This window comes from Neoarthrinium moseri, assembly GCF_022829205.1.
Source record: "Neoarthrinium moseri strain CBS 164.80 chromosome Unknown scaffold6_Wmoseri_CBS_16480, whole genome shotgun sequence".
Lineage (NCBI taxonomy): Eukaryota > Fungi > Ascomycota > Sordariomycetes > Amphisphaeriales > Apiosporaceae > Neoarthrinium > Neoarthrinium moseri.
This window is the reverse complement of record NW_026055120.1, coordinates 504,646-521,103: the sequence shown is the minus strand read 5'-3', so window position 1 is coordinate 521,103 and position 16,458 is coordinate 504,646. Positions and strand designations below refer to the sequence as shown.

The 16,458-nt window shown below is 54.2% G+C and overlaps 4 protein-coding genes across 4 annotated transcripts; 3 read left to right on the top strand and 1 right to left on the bottom strand.

Annotated features, from left to right (window-relative positions):
• Nucleotides 1-293: 293 nt before the first annotated feature.
• On the bottom strand, nucleotides 294-1,229 carry JN550_002735 (uncharacterized protein; the record flags this gene model as incomplete). The annotated part of the gene is made up of 1 exon (XM_049314063.1): nucleotides 294-1,229. The coding sequence occupies one exon, from the start codon at nucleotides 1,227-1,229 to the stop codon at nucleotides 294-296; it is 936 nt and encodes a 311-aa protein (XP_049175260.1).
• Nucleotides 1,230-5,333: 4,104 nt separating this feature from the next.
• JN550_002734 (uncharacterized protein) lies at nucleotides 5,334-6,174 on the top strand (the record flags this gene model as incomplete). The annotated part of the gene is made up of 2 exons (XM_049314062.1): nucleotides 5,334-5,544; nucleotides 5,636-6,174. The coding sequence occupies 2 exons, from the start codon at nucleotides 5,334-5,336 to the stop codon at nucleotides 6,172-6,174; spliced, it is 750 nt and encodes a 249-aa protein (XP_049175259.1).
• Nucleotides 6,175-10,592: 4,418 nt separating this feature from the next.
• Nucleotides 10,593-11,235, top strand: JN550_002733 (uncharacterized protein; the record flags this gene model as incomplete). Its single annotated transcript, XM_049314061.1, has 2 exons — nucleotides 10,593-10,780; nucleotides 10,854-11,235. 2 exons carry the CDS (start codon nucleotides 10,593-10,595, stop codon nucleotides 11,233-11,235), a joined length of 570 nt encoding a protein of 189 aa, XP_049175258.1.
• Nucleotides 11,236-12,028: 793 nt separating this feature from the next.
• Nucleotides 12,029-16,040, top strand: JN550_002732 (uncharacterized protein; the record flags this gene model as incomplete). The annotated part of the gene is made up of 2 exons (XM_049314060.1): nucleotides 12,029-14,536; nucleotides 14,589-16,040. The coding sequence occupies 2 exons, from the start codon at nucleotides 12,029-12,031 to the stop codon at nucleotides 16,038-16,040; spliced, it is 3,960 nt and encodes a 1,319-aa protein (XP_049175257.1).
• Between the last annotated feature and the right edge of the window lie 418 nt (nucleotides 16,041-16,458).

Sequence of the window (16,458 nt, the reverse complement as noted above, 5' to 3'; positions counted from 1 at the left end):
GATTCAGCCTCCCCTACTGGGTTTGGTGGGCGCTCGGGGTAGGTCGAACAAGGCGTTAGTAATGTAGGTAAGGGGTAAAATTTGTCATTGCTGGTATGAAAAAGGAATCGGGGTAGAATGGAGAATTTTCTGTACTTAGAAAGACAATTATTCTAATATGTGTGAGTACGCTCTCGGACCACTCATGCGGCGTTGCTGCGTTTGAAAAATCTATCTGTGTGGCATGCCAGCCTACCGTGATGCCAGCCAGCAGTCCCCAAGTCCAATAAAGCCAAACCATCCCTGATGTCGTTTCAATGAGAAAGTTCGTAGACCTGCCTCCCATGCTGTCCACCCCCAATCTCATGTCGCGGGGAGCCGGCCAACTCGTTGGGCTCGTTCTTCGCCGTGCTCATCTCGTTGTAGTAAGTGGGCATCACTTGCTCCGTACCTGGTAATACTGATTGGTCGGTCGCAGGAGGCATATTCGGCTCTGCTCTCCTCTTTGCCCTTCTCCTCCTCCAGATTAATGCTATTATAGCTAGGGCCACTAGTCCGGCTCCCGCGACAGACCCGACTGTGATCCCGGCGATCTCGCCCGGTCGCATCGGCTCGCTGTCTGAAGTACTGGACTGAGATGGCGCCGTTGGTATGGACACAGGGGCAGAGCTTGTCGGTCCAGCGGAAGTGGTGCCACCTATGGTGGAGCACGGCGTCGTCTGCACAGTAGAGGCGAACGTGAGGCTCGTGGGTAGGCTCTTCACGGTTGTCGTCGTGCAAGCCACCGCCTGCATCCTGCCGCTGTAGTAGCCCACGTAGCCAGGCAGGCAGCACCAGCCGCCGTACCGGAGGGTGCCGTCGCCTCCCCATAAGATCCAGTCTGAGTCAGGACACTGGGAACATCTCAGGTTAGATGTGCATTTTGCAGTCTTGGGTGATTGGAAATCTCGGACCTTGGGACTGTCTGACGCCTGCTGACTGCAGTCATGGCTCTCCTCGCAGCAGTAGTTGTCGGTGAAGTCGCCCGTGCCGTTGCATTTCAAGCCGCTGGGACAACACCGAGGTTGTATTCCATCACTGCAATGCACAGGCGCCTCCGATGGGCAGCTGCCACTGTCCGAGCGAAGCGCCCATCCTCCCTCGTAGCCGCATACCACGGTGCTGGAAGCGTTCTTCGCCAAGAGAGCCAGAGTCAAGATGTGCCTCAACGAAGCGGCGGCTTTGGCTGAATGGCCTAATGTACCGGCCATTACGTGAAGCATTTCGTGCTCATCTCCAATGACCAACAAGCGTGTATGCTATGGAGATCCCATAAAAGCCAGGGAATTGCACAGCAAGCTTGACTTGACAGAGACCATTTGGAAGAGGTATCAAGAATGGCATTCGGCAGACATAGGAGAAAAGGAAGCTGGCGTGTGTGGCAGTACTACCCATGGTCATTTAGGACGGTGGATCCCATAGAGCATATTGGTGACCTTGCGTTTGGAAACAAGCCTATTGCAATGGGACGAAATATTTGCGGCAGATCCTGCGTTACGGAGCCGTCCAATTGGAGGCGAGGTGGTGGCTGAGGCATGCGCCTAGCCGCATGGTTAAGTTAGCCGATGTCCCAGAGTTCTTCAGCCATCCATGATGCCTGTCATAATGCCCGTTCTTACGTCTTCCTGGAGAGCTTCCTAGGGCGGCCGGATGTCTCAAGCCCATGAGGCACACCCAAGGCCGGCATACGTTTTGCGCCTCAGCCTGACTACAGATGCTATGTTGCCACGATGGGTGTCTCCGACGAATCGTAATGCCGTGTTGCACTCTAGTAATCCGTATACTAGATGTACGTTTACATATTGTAGCAACTCAAGCTGGGGATGTGATGTTAAATCCTGGGCCGTTCAATCTGTTGCAGCACGTAGAGCGCTTTGCAGAACCACCCAATCTCCCAAACTCATAACTGGAGAAGCTATTGGGAACCTTGGCACGGCGATATATCACAATCAATGTAGTAACCGCGTGGAAAAGAAACCAGTCTTCCCATGAGGAAAAACTACTACGAATGGCCTTAATCCACGAAGTCTGGTGACGCGTAGTTGGTTTTCCTTCGAAGTAACTATGAAAACATCATACCTCCCGCCCGCTTGTTGAACACCACACTTCAAACAGCAGTCTTGCAGGAAAAGTCGCCTGATGCCACTATCAGTGTTACAGCAGAGGAATTGAGCCTCCGCGTTCCTGCCCGTCATTGTAATTGACATGTTGCGCCCTGCTGCTTCGAGGCATACTGACGCCTGTCAAACTTATCTTCCCTCTGTATTTCTCATCTAAGGCACAGTCTTGTCGATGCTCACAAATTTGACTTCACTCGCGCACCATGTAACCAAGTATGGTAGACTTGGCATCAATTAGTAGATAGCTTCGAGGTATCAGCACGGTTAGTCGCAGGAAGATTTCAGAATAACCTACTGGCAGTGTGATGTTGAGGGTAGAATGCTCTCCCAAATTCGAGGGCATGATCTCACATCGTTTCGGCGCCGTACGAGCTTTCTCCCTCTTTCTGTTTGGTGCCGCATCATTTCCAAGAACAGTATAATAGTGATTTTCAAAAATGAAACGGCCGTCGCAGAGCTCAAAGCTGAACCATTCCTCTACTTGGACAGCAAGGATTTGCAGTATTGACGGACATATGGTGGTCACCCCTTGCTCGCGAGCAAATGATCTTTGGACTTTCTCGAACAGCTTCTCTGTACTGAAGTGCACATAACCATCGCCAGCTATGTGGTGATTGATGATGTCTGCAAGAATCAGGCACTCATGCCTATCAGAAAACGGTAATCGAAACACTATGTTCTCTTGAGCGTGAACTAAGAAGGACAAGAGGCTAACCTCTAAGATCTTTTGAATCGTGTCCCAGAACCGGTGTCGTGCACAGCGTGCCTGAGCGGCGTAGATCACCTTCGGCCAGCCACTTTTGAATGGTTGACATTCTGAGCATGAGCAGTTCAGATATCTCGTTGATTGATCCAAATATGAAGTAAAGTCCTCCCATTCGGCTTTGAAACCTCGGTTTGATGTGGTCGGACTTGCAAACAGTATTGTGAAGCAAATCTGTTCCATTCTGAAGCGTGAATATGAGCCCAGTAACCCTGTGATACCAGCACGTAAAGTGTCAGGAGAGTCATAGGTGGTAAAGCTTGACTTGTATAAGGGTGCAAAAATGCACTAGAATGTTGCAGAACGCAATGCGGATGTCTTCTGTCAGAAGGGAGCCAAATCGGCCAATTCGAGCTCAAGTTTATTTGCAAGCCATCCGTCGTACTGAAGACATAGGTATACTGCGATTTTTTTTGTGAGATCGTCAGGTACCTCTGCTGGCAAAGAACGACATACCTTTGTCTCAACTGCTTTCTCAAGTTGAATCCTTGTGAACTCAAAGGCGGAAACCTCAACAACCACCTGATGCTTATTGTGGCTTTCGCTTATTATCAATGCCCCCACGGTCACGATTGTGCTGTAGGGAAACATGATAGTAAAAATGGCCAGAATGTAAGCTTTTCCAAGTGATCCTGAAACTCTGATAATGTACCCGTCCTTGGCTAAGTGGCTGAGACATTCGAATAGTTGTACGATAGACTCCATGCTGGGCGTTTCCAAGAAGTGTGTGGGTGGCTTTGCACCAAATTGCTGGTAAACTGATAATACCCTATGCACTCTTGTTGCAAGAATATTTTCGAACCCCAATGTGTCTAATTTTGATGCTATTAGGGTCGCAACGTCTGCTAATTACTTTGGACTAGACCAAGGCAGAGACGCCGGAGCTATATTTGAAAGACGCGAGAGTGTGTCTCCAACAGCCCTGGTGTCGTACATATTTGGCAAACAAAATGAGATCATTGACGCCGCCTGGCCAGCCGCGGTACCAGCGAAGTAAGAGATCGTATCACTCCGACGCTGTCCTATCAGCAGTGCCAGCTGACCAACTGGACGTGAGGAGAAACGGCTCACCAGCTCGGGCACTCGGGGGGCGTATGGACCATTTATATGGTATACCGCGCCAACATGTTCCATAAGAACCATTGCCATTGGTGCGACAACGTCAGAAGAGGCAGCAGCAAGAATACCGCTCAATGCCCCTAAGCCTGCAAGTCCAAGCGTACCAATGTCTGACTGAAGCGAGATTTGATTCGGCATCCTTTAAGCATGTGTGCAAGTGATCAAAACAGACACGATGATAATGGAGTTAAGAGAATCTGAAAATGTGGTGATAACTTGTTGCAAAGATGAGCTGTGGCTGACAATAGTAGCCTGCCTTGTCGTGCTTTTGGGTATCGCTGGGCACCCAGAGTGATCGCATCCAACTGACTTACACCCGGCTGCCACGTTATTTGGTAAGTTTCATATCTACTCATGGCCCCCGCCGTCTTTTGAGGGGACCAAATCAATTGACCAGCAAAGAAAATCGATGTGTAAACTAAGGTAATACCCATTTGTGGTAATTCCCCCTTCACATTTAATATTGTTGTTTACCTACTCCATTTTGGTGGTAGTATGAGGTCAACCAATCCACTCAGTCTTCGGATCATGGAGAATTGCAATGGTGTCGAGCTCAACTTCCCCGGGCTGGGTCGGCTCAGGGACCCGTGGGGTGACGACTCAACGGAGAAGGTTTTGGATTGTTTACGAATGCGGCCCCCCGGCTCTATCGCCAGGCATCATGAAGATCAAGAACACCTGTAGGGTGGAGGAAAGCGGGACTCCGACAGGAAAGAATCCGGGGGCCGACTTAGGCTCCACCCCGGAGAATACCAGTGGCCTCGTTCGCAAGTAAAATTGGCGTGTATTTATACTCAACACGATGAAAGCAGCTGAGAGGAACGTGAGCCTATATGTAAACAGAGAGCAGACTGTTCCTACCTAAGTACATACCTAAGCCAGTATTTGCCCTTGTACTAGTGCTATATCTGGCCTGGCTTGAAAGTCTAATTCATCTCCACTTTCCGTAGCTGATCCCGGAAGCGACACCGGCAAGCTCCAGCTCCGAGCCGAGCGGAGGTTGGATATATTTGACTCACGGCGCAAGATACGTCACCAACGGTAGTAGTTTGTAAGGCTCAGTAACCGAGCCGTGAGAGCACACTTCAATGTAAGGATCAAATAGCATTTTTTGTGCCCTTGTTCCGTGATTCACCGTTGGGAGATCTCGAGATAAATCTATAAATCTATGTTCCCCCGCACTTGGTATGTGTGTTCGACTGACTGTATGAGCGGATTCAAAGAGATAATAATGATACCTAGGCACTTCACGATTGAGAGCGGAACAGCACCACTTTTATTTACCCTCTGCCGTCAAGTAGAGGCTGATCAAGATGAAGGAAGGAAAACCCAGTCTCTACCCGAACGACGCGATCAGTGAGGCTGTGACCAACTACTCTGAAGCACACTCCCTAGACCTACCCAAGCCTCTGCTGGATTACCATGAGCACATCTTCAACAATGTACCCAACAGCCACCTGACAATTTCCACGTTCCAGGCTCAGGGACTGATCTTCCTGGCGCGTCTCATTGGGGCTAAGCGAGGTGAATATTACAGACTTATCCTTTCTTCAGTCTTCTCCTCCCATACGACTGCCGAGACTTGTTCAGACCAATTACTGATTGACGGGAACAGTACTCGAAGTAGGCGTGTTCCTCGGGTTCTCTAGCCTGGCTTGGTCTCATGCCGTAGGCGACTCGGGCACCGTGACGGGGCTGGAGTTCAGCTCCGACTACGCCTCCCAGGCGGAAGCGGCCTTCGCAGCCCAAGGCAGGCGCAACATCACACTGCACGTGGGCGACGGCCTAGAGACGCTCCCCGCGTTGAACCCGGACGAGCCGTACGACATCGTCTTCATTGACGCGCAGAAGTCGGGGTACCCGGCCTACCTGCGCGCGGTGCTGGACAGCTCGCGTCCCGACAGCCCCCGGAGGCTGCTCCGTAAGGGCGGTCTGATCATTGGCGACAATGCGCTCCGGCGCGGGCTCGTCGCCGACGACAGCGAGGCTAACCCGCACCGTCCATCTGCGCCGCCGGGGGAGGACTACCCGAACAAGCACAACGACGTGATGAAGGTGAGGGAGTTCAATGATCTGGTGAAGAGCAGCGACAGGCTCGAGGCCTTCTTGATGCCACTCTGGGATGGGCTGAACCTGGCGAGGCTGGTAGACTAGATGAGCAGGGATCACTTTCAGCAGCGCCAGCTCCAGTTGGAGACAGGTACGAAAAGAAATATGGGCATCATTGTTTCCGTGCCACACATACGGGCCAAGAGAGATTGTAGACTCCGCCAGAACCTCTAGCTGGCTTGAATTCGAGTATGATGTTGCTCTATTGTCACGCATCCGTTATTTACGTACTATGTTGAACGAGACTATGCAAGCGGTGACTAGAAGTATAGGTAGGGATATACATCTTCTACACAATGCCTTGAACCATTACATTGACAACTCCGAAATCATTGAAATGCGCTCAAGGACCAGTAGATCGATCGGTGATGATGGAGAATCAGGTCCATAAGAAGCCATGAGAACCAGTTTGGCAGTTGACTTGACCAGTCCACTCACCGACTGTCAACTCACCATCCAACGATAGCCCGTCCATATCAAGATCCAAGTATTTTCGTCGTGGGGGTTGGAACATGAAACATGCAAGTATGCACGCCCGATGCCAAGTCAACGGACGGCACAGAGACGCGCGCGACCCGCATGCAGGTAATCGCCTCCACGCTCGATCATCCAAAGATTACGGGCGGCGGCCCCCACCCAACCACCCGCAGTGCACACCGTACTGACAAAGGCAGGCATCCCGCGGGGCGGAACCGCAGGCCAATTGATGAAGAGATCCATTCTCGCAAGGCGTCGGGGTGGCGCTCGAGGGCTGGCCTACTATACTCGCCATGGCATGTATCACGGACGGGCGCTTTGACCTGCGTCGCTCAATATGCGTCTTGCAGAATCAATGACAGCGAGAGTGGCTGGCTGGGCACTGCGGGGTTACATTGTGCAGGTAGATCTTTAGACTATGTGACAACATTCGCCTTTGCAATATATTAAACAGAAACCCGTGACGGCTACATTAGCGTCGTCTTGCTGGTCTTCTCTGCGAAGCATACATATTCTGCAGTTCTGCGCTTGCGCTGGAGGCGAGTGCGTCAAGCTAGGGCTGCCCGCCGCACGCCTCCAGCAGCTTGCCGTGTATCGCGTGGTCTGCTCTTACGCACCCACGTAGACTAAAAAGCAGAGTTGCTGCTGCTGCACTGGGCGCCCGCATGAAGAGAGCGGGAAACGCTGCTACAAGGCGGTCACGCTCTGCCTCCTGCGCCGGACACGGACGGCCAGGGATGCTTGGAAACGCAGTCCGGGCAGCGGTGGGTGGGTGGGTGGAGGACTGGGCATTCGGATTGGGAATTTCAATCGTGCGTGGTGTGTGCCACCGCGCCCGCGGCGCGGTCAAAGACCGCCCACTACACACATAAGCAGTAAGTGGATAGTCAAAGCTGTTCCGAAGTAGGGAATTGAACGTGGAAGGATGCATGGCATGATAGGCGGAGTAGACGCATACCCAAATCACCAAGCTTGGTAACGGTGCACTGGCGATGGGGATTGTTTGGCTGCGTGGACGACCTCTACTCTTGTCCGAGCACTCATACACAGATACTTCTCCAGAGAGGCGTAGCTTGGCGGCCATCCTGCACGTGCTTTTCAGTGTCGTTGCGATGGATGATCGGATCTGATGCCCGAGCGGTGCTTTGAACGTGCGTATCAAAACGACCCAGTTGTTTGGTTGAGTTCAATAATGTCAGGCTGCATAAGATAACAGTGTCATGGGCCGATGCAATGCGCAAGTCTGTTTAGAATTAGCCAATCTACTCAATTATTGGTCTGGGGGTCTGGGAGTCGCAAGTTGACAACTGTCGTTGATGGAAACAATTCTATGTACAGGGATGTGGCGCGGCCAAGGCACATGTTGCTTCAGCCTTGTGCGATCTGATCTGGTTCTGTTGTATGTATATTTCAGAACTTGAACCATCAGCCATGTGCCAGGTTTCGTCTGGCCGGACATGTTTCAGCTGAAGGCTGGTAACTTAGTGCATCCCGCGGACTAACCCGGCTGTCAAAGACGCACCTGCATATGTCCAGTGACTCGGACGAACCAGATGGTAGCGTGCGACGTGCATAACGAATGGCGCGAAAAGGCAAGTAGAGCTGGAATCGAGGCTTCTGTTCCTCGAGTTCTGGAAATATGTCTCCGGGTCATGAACGCGTTTCGAGCAGGGCCAAAGCCGTTTAGGCAGATCGCCAGCCGGCGAGTCTCAAACGTGCGGTGTTGGGACGATCGTCAGGGACAATGCCGCCTCTAATTTGGGACCCATGGCATAGGGAATACCGGAGTTTGCGCCCCTGCCAGGCCCACGTGTTCTATGGAGATCCTACTTTACGGCGATCGTAGGCCGACAGGGAATACGTACTGTATCGTCTAGGGGCCCGGCGATAATAGCTGAGCCACAGCGTCCGCAACACACGCAACGCACGCTGGTCGAATGGCCGTGTTGTGGGCGGCCGAGTGAACCCCTATTCCAGATGAGATCTCTTCAGGGTACAGGTGTGGACGGTAGGGTAGATCTGTGATTTTCATATCCTGCCAGAACAAGTAAGAACTAGCGGCATTGGACGAATCATTGGTCTTTGCAAGCATCTTCTAGCGGCTCTACTCTGGTGCTAGAAGCCCCCGAACTTTTCGATGGCGCCGGTTTAGATCCTTTTGTGGCGCTTTGACAGCCAGGTAACACGGCCATCACGAACTGAAAGTCTAAGCTAACTACTTGCGACTGAACTCCCTCGTCCCGATACGTTACATTCTGTAGAATTCTGAGCCAGAGCCTGGCAATGGCAGAGATTGGTCAGTGCATCTGCTGATTTGTAGTGGGCGCATTGTCTATCTTGCTATAGTGTGGTTTCTGCTTGCTCACTTGCCATGGCACAGCGGACGCAGATATATGAGTTGTCATATCAAGAGACCTGCGATGATTGTCAGCTCCTGAGTCAAGTACAGGCTGGCGCCAGGTTCGAACAGTTTGTGGAATTCGGCGGCTTTGGCTCCAGGCAAGGATATGGGCATTGCCAACCTTGGGGCTAACTATATGGTAAATGACGGCTTCGACCGCGATGGCGATGTCGACTGGGCTGATAATTATAATTGCCATGTGGCATGTGGCCCCGCTAAGCCGGTAGCGTCAAGCGCCGTGGATATACGATCTCAATAGTCCGAGTGGATTACGGCCTTCCGGTGTATGTGTCGCCAGGGGCAGATCTTGCGAATATACCAGTACTTCCATACACAGTAGCTGTTGACCAGTCCCGACTGCGTACGCTTCTGTCTGGCGATTTGTCGCCTTGTACCGGATCTACGCCAACGGTTTGGTTGGAAGGGGGGTCCGGAGTGAAAGCTTTTGGGATGGTCCGGTCCACACGTAGCACTCTCGCTGAATGTCAACGTCGCTATCGGGCACGGCTCTTCGAGTTGCTTATCGCCAGCTGTATGGTGGGTGTGGTGACCGCTGACGAGCTGACGTGAGCAAATTCTGTACTGCGGACTGGGTAGCCTTCGTGATGACTTTGAACAACTGTGTGCCGGACGGCGGAAGGTTCACCAGAGGCGAGGTAGTGACTTTTTGACATGCACCACTCAGCACCAGACGGTCGGTTGTGATGTGTGAGCTCGGCTGCCGGACTGGAGGTTCAAGCCGCTGATGTCGGCGGAATCGCCAGGACTTGGCAACCCCACACGCCGGGCTGAGGGCGGAAGGCCGCTGGCGCGGAATCACGTTGAACGGCTTGATCACTTGTTCGCCTTTTGCGTTTCTGCCCTCAAAATACGATCCTGCTGTCTGTCGCGAGTCAAACAGATGAGAATCGAGACCCTGCTGACTAGTGTAGACTGGGTAGTTCGGCCAATTTGGCCCTGGTCCGTTTTGGAAGTGCCACTGCAGCACTAGCGACTTCCGCCCCCCCGGAGAGGCCCACCACAGCAGATGGACTAGAGGGACTAGAGGGACCAGAGAGACCAGAGGGTCTGGGAGGTGGAATCGATTGGGGCCTCTCTCCACACTTGATCCCCTGCCCTGACAAACTGCAACGCAAGAGGATCCAGCGGGGGGCCATTGGCAAGATTGGGGGCCTTGCCGACTGCAAGATCGCCCTGGTAACTGCCTGGGTAACGAAGCCAGTTGTTTCCGAGGCAGTGGAGGGAAACCAAACCTACCACGGTGGCCCCCAGTTGCCCAGGTCTCATGAGCCTGGCCATGCCTTTCATATACCCATGGATCGTTCCCAGAGAGCGGATCCCTGTGGTACTGGTCGTCCACGGAATCGCAACGATGACCCTAATCGGCTGTACTGTGTATCAAGTGCCTGGAGCAGCCTCTCGACTCTCAGCCAGGCCTCGCCTGGGCCATCTCGGCATTTGGGCTATCCTGGCTGCTCACCGACGACCGCCCTTGGCCGGCTGACATTGACATCCTCGGATGCGATTGTAAGCAGGACCTGGGACTGGACACTGCGGGCCGCAACTCGTGCTGATTGCGAGCAACATGAACCACCAGCTCGCACCGCACCACACTGCGGCTGGACGGCTGCATTTCCAGGTTGCAAGCTGGGGTGGACGAGCTAGTGGCATACAAGACAATACACACTGGCAGTACAGCCAGCCCGGCCAGCCCCCTGCATTCGACAACAGGCCTAGCGGAATGCAGAGCGCGCAGATGGGCGATATAATCACGTACGTGCTGTACAGAGTAGCTCCAAGTATGGATGGGTACATGGACTAAGGCACACCCTAATAAGCCAGGCAGGGTCAGGGTATTCCATCGTCGCGCATATCACCCCGGTCCAGGGGTCAAAGACCACAGAAAACCCATCCCCACTAGAGCCATTCCGTCGAGGTCGCCCGGATCGCCAATCGACCTGAAGAAGGATAGATCACCCTCGGATCCCTGCGCGGCCACACGCTCTGCAACCTTAACTAATGAGCCATTCCTCCCACTACCGCGACCAACCTTCGGTCCCCCAACGCCATATCCCACAGCCAGCGAGCGCCCTTTGAGCAAACGGCCTGCGGGAAGCCCGTCCAACCAACAAGCCCTCATCTCCGTTCCCACGTTTGCCGTGTTTCTCAGTCGACGGGGTCGTCTGCGTGTGGCATTCGTGACGGACGCGGATCCATCGCAGGATTAGGAGAAGCGCCAAGCAAAGAGTGTTACATACAACACAGTATTGACAACACCCGGGAAAGAGGGTGAGTACGATTGCTTTGTTGCCCGCTTCATCTGAACTATCCCTGCATGCCCGCAAGCCTCCTTTGATGCGCTTCCATGAGAAGCTTCAGCACGGCGACGCCATCCTCCCTCCTGCTGTGGCACTTGCTTGCAATGCTGCTCGAGCCAGCGTCGGCCGAGACTTGACATTGGCGATCCTTCTCGGAACCAGGGAAGTTTCCAGAGGAACCTGAGTGAGATGAGTGCAGCAAGCGCCCGTCACTTGCCTCGATCCTTCGAGCTCCCCTCCCGCCCCCTCGGCCAGCAGATATATGATCTCGCGAGTGATCTTGTGAGCAAGTCTCGATGCACAGCAGGAGGATTGCGCCGCCGTCTAATTGGTGATCCACTCCCGCAACGCTGAGGTGTCGCATTGCGTCAATCCCTCCATGCTGCGCTCTTGACAAGCATTCCCAGTGGGTGTGTGTATGTGTGTGCAGAGTGTTTCAGCTCCAATTAACCGTTTTCTCCGAGTCGCGCCCCTTTCGTTTCCCCTTGTTGCCTTCTCGAGCATTCCCAACTCCGCGGATTGCCTGGCTGAGCCAACCTCGCACAAAGACCACCGTCTGAACAGCTGATAGGATTCTCGCATATCGAACTCGACCTTGGCCGCCCTGTCCCGTCCTGCCGTCTCGCCTGGCTCCCATCTCAGCCTGGCCGTGGCAGACCTACCTCGGGGCCACCCCCAGTCCTCTTAAGGCCGGCAACCAACCATGGCACCCGCCGCCAACATCGACACGGCCGTGTCAAACTCCTCTACGGCCCTCCATAGCCCTCGACATGCCCGCTCTCGCACACAGAGCGTATCCAGCGACCGCCCGTCCACCATCGCACACAGCCTCATGTCGCCCCCTCTCGCCGTGTCCCCCGAGGCGGCTTTCATAGCTGCTTCGGCCGCCTCCCAGATTGTCACGAACGACCACGACAGCCACGCGGAAACCTGGTATGACCAGGTCGGAATCGAACCGTCGGGAGAGACTGCGCTCGTATCAAACGGCGCCCTTCAGCTGGCAAACAACTTTGTCGACCAGCTTTTGTTCAATATCATCGGAGTGGCCCGGGCGACCACACTGGGCGCACTGCGGCCAGCAGTCAGCGAGGTGCTGAAGCCAAAGCTCGCCAAAGATGCTGTCAACCAGGCGGACGAGGAGTTGCGAGAGTATCTCGGGGGAGGCGAAGTGGACGATCTCGTTCAATCACCCACCGAGGAGAGCTCGCGTGACTGGGACCTCGAACTGGTATGGAAGCGCACTCGTCTTAGGTGCATGGTCTACTCTTCTCTGGGAGACATGGAGGAAGAAGACGAGGACTACTTCATGGAACAAGAACATCTCAACGCAGAGTCGGAGGATCCTGCAGCTGGCGTCGTATCCCCGGCTGTGGCCATTTTCCTGACTTCGATACTGGAATACATGGGCGAGCAGGTCCTGGTTGTGGCAGGACAGGCTGCTTTCAACCGCCTCCGTACCAGGTACGAGAAAGACTTGAAGGACGGCACTCGCTCCGCTGGAGATGTGTCCGAACGAATTGTCGTCGAAGAGCTGGACATGGAGCGCGTGGCTCTGGACCGCACGCTCGGAAGACTTTGGCGATCGTGGAAGAAGAGGATACGATCGCCTACCGAGCCCAATTTCTCCCGCGCCTTCACCCGAAGCGCTACGCACAGCCGTCATGGCAGTACGGCAGGGGAGACCCTCCAGGGACTCCATTCGCCACGCGAGGTGGTCCCCGAATCGGAGGAGACTAAATCGAAGGGACAAGTCGGCGAGGAAGAGACAGCAGAATCAAAGTTGGAGCCAGATGCGATTCCCCTGCCCATCGGCGAGAATGACGTTGCTGAAATCGAAGTCCCCGGCCTTGTGTGGTACAGTGATGAAGAGGACAGCGATGCCGACGACGAGGATGAGGATGCGTCTCCGCCGCGGCCTAAGAGCTTGATGATCTTCTCCTCCATCCCGCTCGAGAGCCCGCCCACCCCTGGCCTCTCGCAGCCGCACACTCCTGTTCAGCTAAACCGAAGGCGCGCAAACTCGCTTCCAACCCCAGCTACTTCGCCATACAGTTTAGTGAAAACTGATAAGTACGAAGCGGATCTTCCACAAGCAGAAGAAGAAGAAGACGCTGCCATCGCTGAAAACCCCGAGTTGACCACTTCTGAGTCGTCTTCATTGCTTGTTGCCCCGGATTCGAACTTGAACGAAGATGGAGTCTCACCGCTCGAGACGCCTTTGGAGGAAGAGCCCACAGCTGAACATGGCACAGACCGCATTTCCAAGATCATGTCTGGCGCCGCTGCGGTCGGTTCGGCCGCCGTTGCTGGTGTTGCAGCGATGGTCCAAGGCACAGCCCCACAGACTGTCCCTACCCCGATGGAGGAGGACGAGATTGATGATTTCCCAGAGGAAGCGGAGATCCTCACGTCGTCGCGCGTTTCCTTCGGTGGCAGAAGCTCCCCATCGGCATCCGAGTCCGGTCGCCCCCCTTCACTACTTGTTAGATCTAACAGTGTGCGCTCTGTTCGTGTGATCGATGTTCAAGGCCCAAAAAGCCCCAGCGTAAAGTCAAGGAATGGCTCGGTCGACATTCCAGACTTTGCCAGCTCGCGGCCGATGTCAAACATATCCCGAGACGGTGGCATTTCCACCCCGCCCATTGCCGAGGAAGGTGTCGACTCTGATTCCTCAGCTCGAGCATCCAAGAGAAACGCTGTTATCGTACCGACTATTGAAGACTTCCGCGAGACCAGACCGTCCCGAGATGTGGCCCCGACGAGTGCACCGCACCCTGCCAGAAGTGTCGCCCCGACCTCTGCACCGAGATCGACATCGTCTGAGAATGTCACTAGGGTCGCCACGGTGGGAGCGGGTGCTGGAAGATCTTTCTTGGACCTGGACGCAAAACCGGATGTACCACAAAAGCCTGCTCCACAGCAAAAGCAGCCGGCAATGCCCACCGTACCTGAGAGGAGCTCTGGCAGACCATCTGTCGAGCGCAACCATTCTGGGGCCCGCAGTTCCCCAGAGTCTCCCCAGACTACCCGTGCTAAGCTCGCGGATTCGCCATCGTCTTCGTCCTCCAACAAACATAAGCCACGACGCACTTCGGAAGACAGCCATCCTCAGCGGGCGCAAGATGTGGCCAAGAACTTCGAAGCATTGCTACAGAACAATCAGACTTTGCAGTACACTCTGACGCCGGAAAATATGCGCGATATGAATGATGTAAGTCTACGCCAGTTTGATTCCCTCTTGATTTTGCTAAGACGTGAAACAGTCCAACCGTTCCCAGAACAGCGGCAGCCCGGTAGCTCATCACAAGTCTCGCATGAGTGAAGACGTAAAATCTGAGCGCTCCAGGTCCTCTTCTATCAAGAGGTCTCTGTCTGTGACCAAGTCTACGGGTCTGAACTCCCACCCACCTGAGGCGCAGGCGAACGGCAAATCCCACAGCAAGCTCTCCGGTCCTGTACCTCGGGCACCTCCCGTGTCCATGGCAAACTATCACGGAAGGGCCGCTGGCGCACAAGCTAGAGACGCCCGAGTTCCGCGGGAGTCCATTGCTGATTTCGCTGACTTTATTCGGTCGACCGGCCCCAGTGGAGTGAAGGCACCACCAGCACGAACGACCGCTGGGGTTGCTGTTCACGGTCGGAGTACCAGTGGGTCGATTCCGGTGACGCAGGCCTCGAGCATGGAAAGCAACCGTCAGCGCCAGGGTTCTGTCAACCGAGCTCGTCTTCAGGCCCGCGATGCATCTGTCAGTGCGTCAAATGAGAGCTCGGATCTCATCGATTTCATTCGCAGGGGACCGCCTAATGCAGGCAACAACCCTCGCATTCCTCGCAATGTAGCACCTTTCAGGAACACGATGGACTCGGATCAACTGCAAATCTCGGGCGCGAGTGGGGGCAAAGCTGTCGACGCATCGATTCCTGATATTAGGCACAGCCAAGCATCTACCGTCATCACCGAAAACTCTGTACCGTCGTCGATCAACTCTCAGAGTGCACTGCTGAACAAGGCCAAGAAACCAGCTCAGTATGGCAACAACTTTGATGACGAGGACATGATCCCGAAGCGCAAGCAACGGAGAGTGCGTGACCCATATGCCATCGATTTCAGTGACGAGGATGACGACGACTTTGACATGGCTCCGCCGCCGCCCAAACCTAAGAAGGAGGAGAGCTTGATAGATTTCCTCAACAGCTACGACCCACCCAGCGATCCTTCTCCGCCACAGCCTTTCATTACCTCACAGACCCGTCAAGCTGCGCTTCAAGGTGCGCCCGTCGTGCCCAAAAAGAAGGCCAGCGCACCGAACCTGATCTCAAGGCTCAGATCAGGTGGAGGGGCAGTAGCCTCTTTTGGACGCAACGGAACTCCTGTGAACGAAGCTCGATCGGTGAGCAGCAGCCAAGCCAGCCAGGGCAGAGGCTACACTCCTATCAATGTCCACATCCCCAGCGGAGCAGACCAGTTCATCACCTCGGCACCCCCCAGCAACCGCGCTGTAAGCAGCTCAACAGGCCGGGTTCCGATGAAGAGGTTTGAGCCCCGTGAGGCAGTATCCTCCAACGCGGGCAGCAGAACGTCTGACCTGGCAAATTTCCTGCGTGACTCGGAGCCGCCGCCCTCGACCCTAGCATCGCAGCCTCCTCGTGCTGAGGAGAAGAGCAGCGGCTTCTCGCGCGTATTTGAACGCCGCAAGAAGTCGATTGCATACTGATTTCAACAAAAAACTTATCTTTTCATGTACAAAACTTGGCCCTATATCAAAGGCTACCCTTGTAAACATTCTACTTTTCCTTAGGCTTGGATATCGAAGGAGGACGGCTGATCCAGCTTCTCATGAGATTCCTTGGCCGAAAGACATAGCCCACCTGTACAATTTCATCGTTCAGCGATGGTCGACCTGGCTCGCACACTACCGGGTTTTCCTTTTTTTCGAAGAACGCCCTCAACCTTGGCGATTTCATTGATACCACCACATCACATTTTCGTTGACTTATCTTACACACTGCGATCTCGGAGATATACTAAAAAGTTGCTGGAGACGGAACGAAGAGAGGGGGAGAGAGAGAGAGCAGGTGCTGCCCCTGTCTGTTGAGGAGCCTGTTGGGGAGCCTGAGTATTTAGTACTAGTA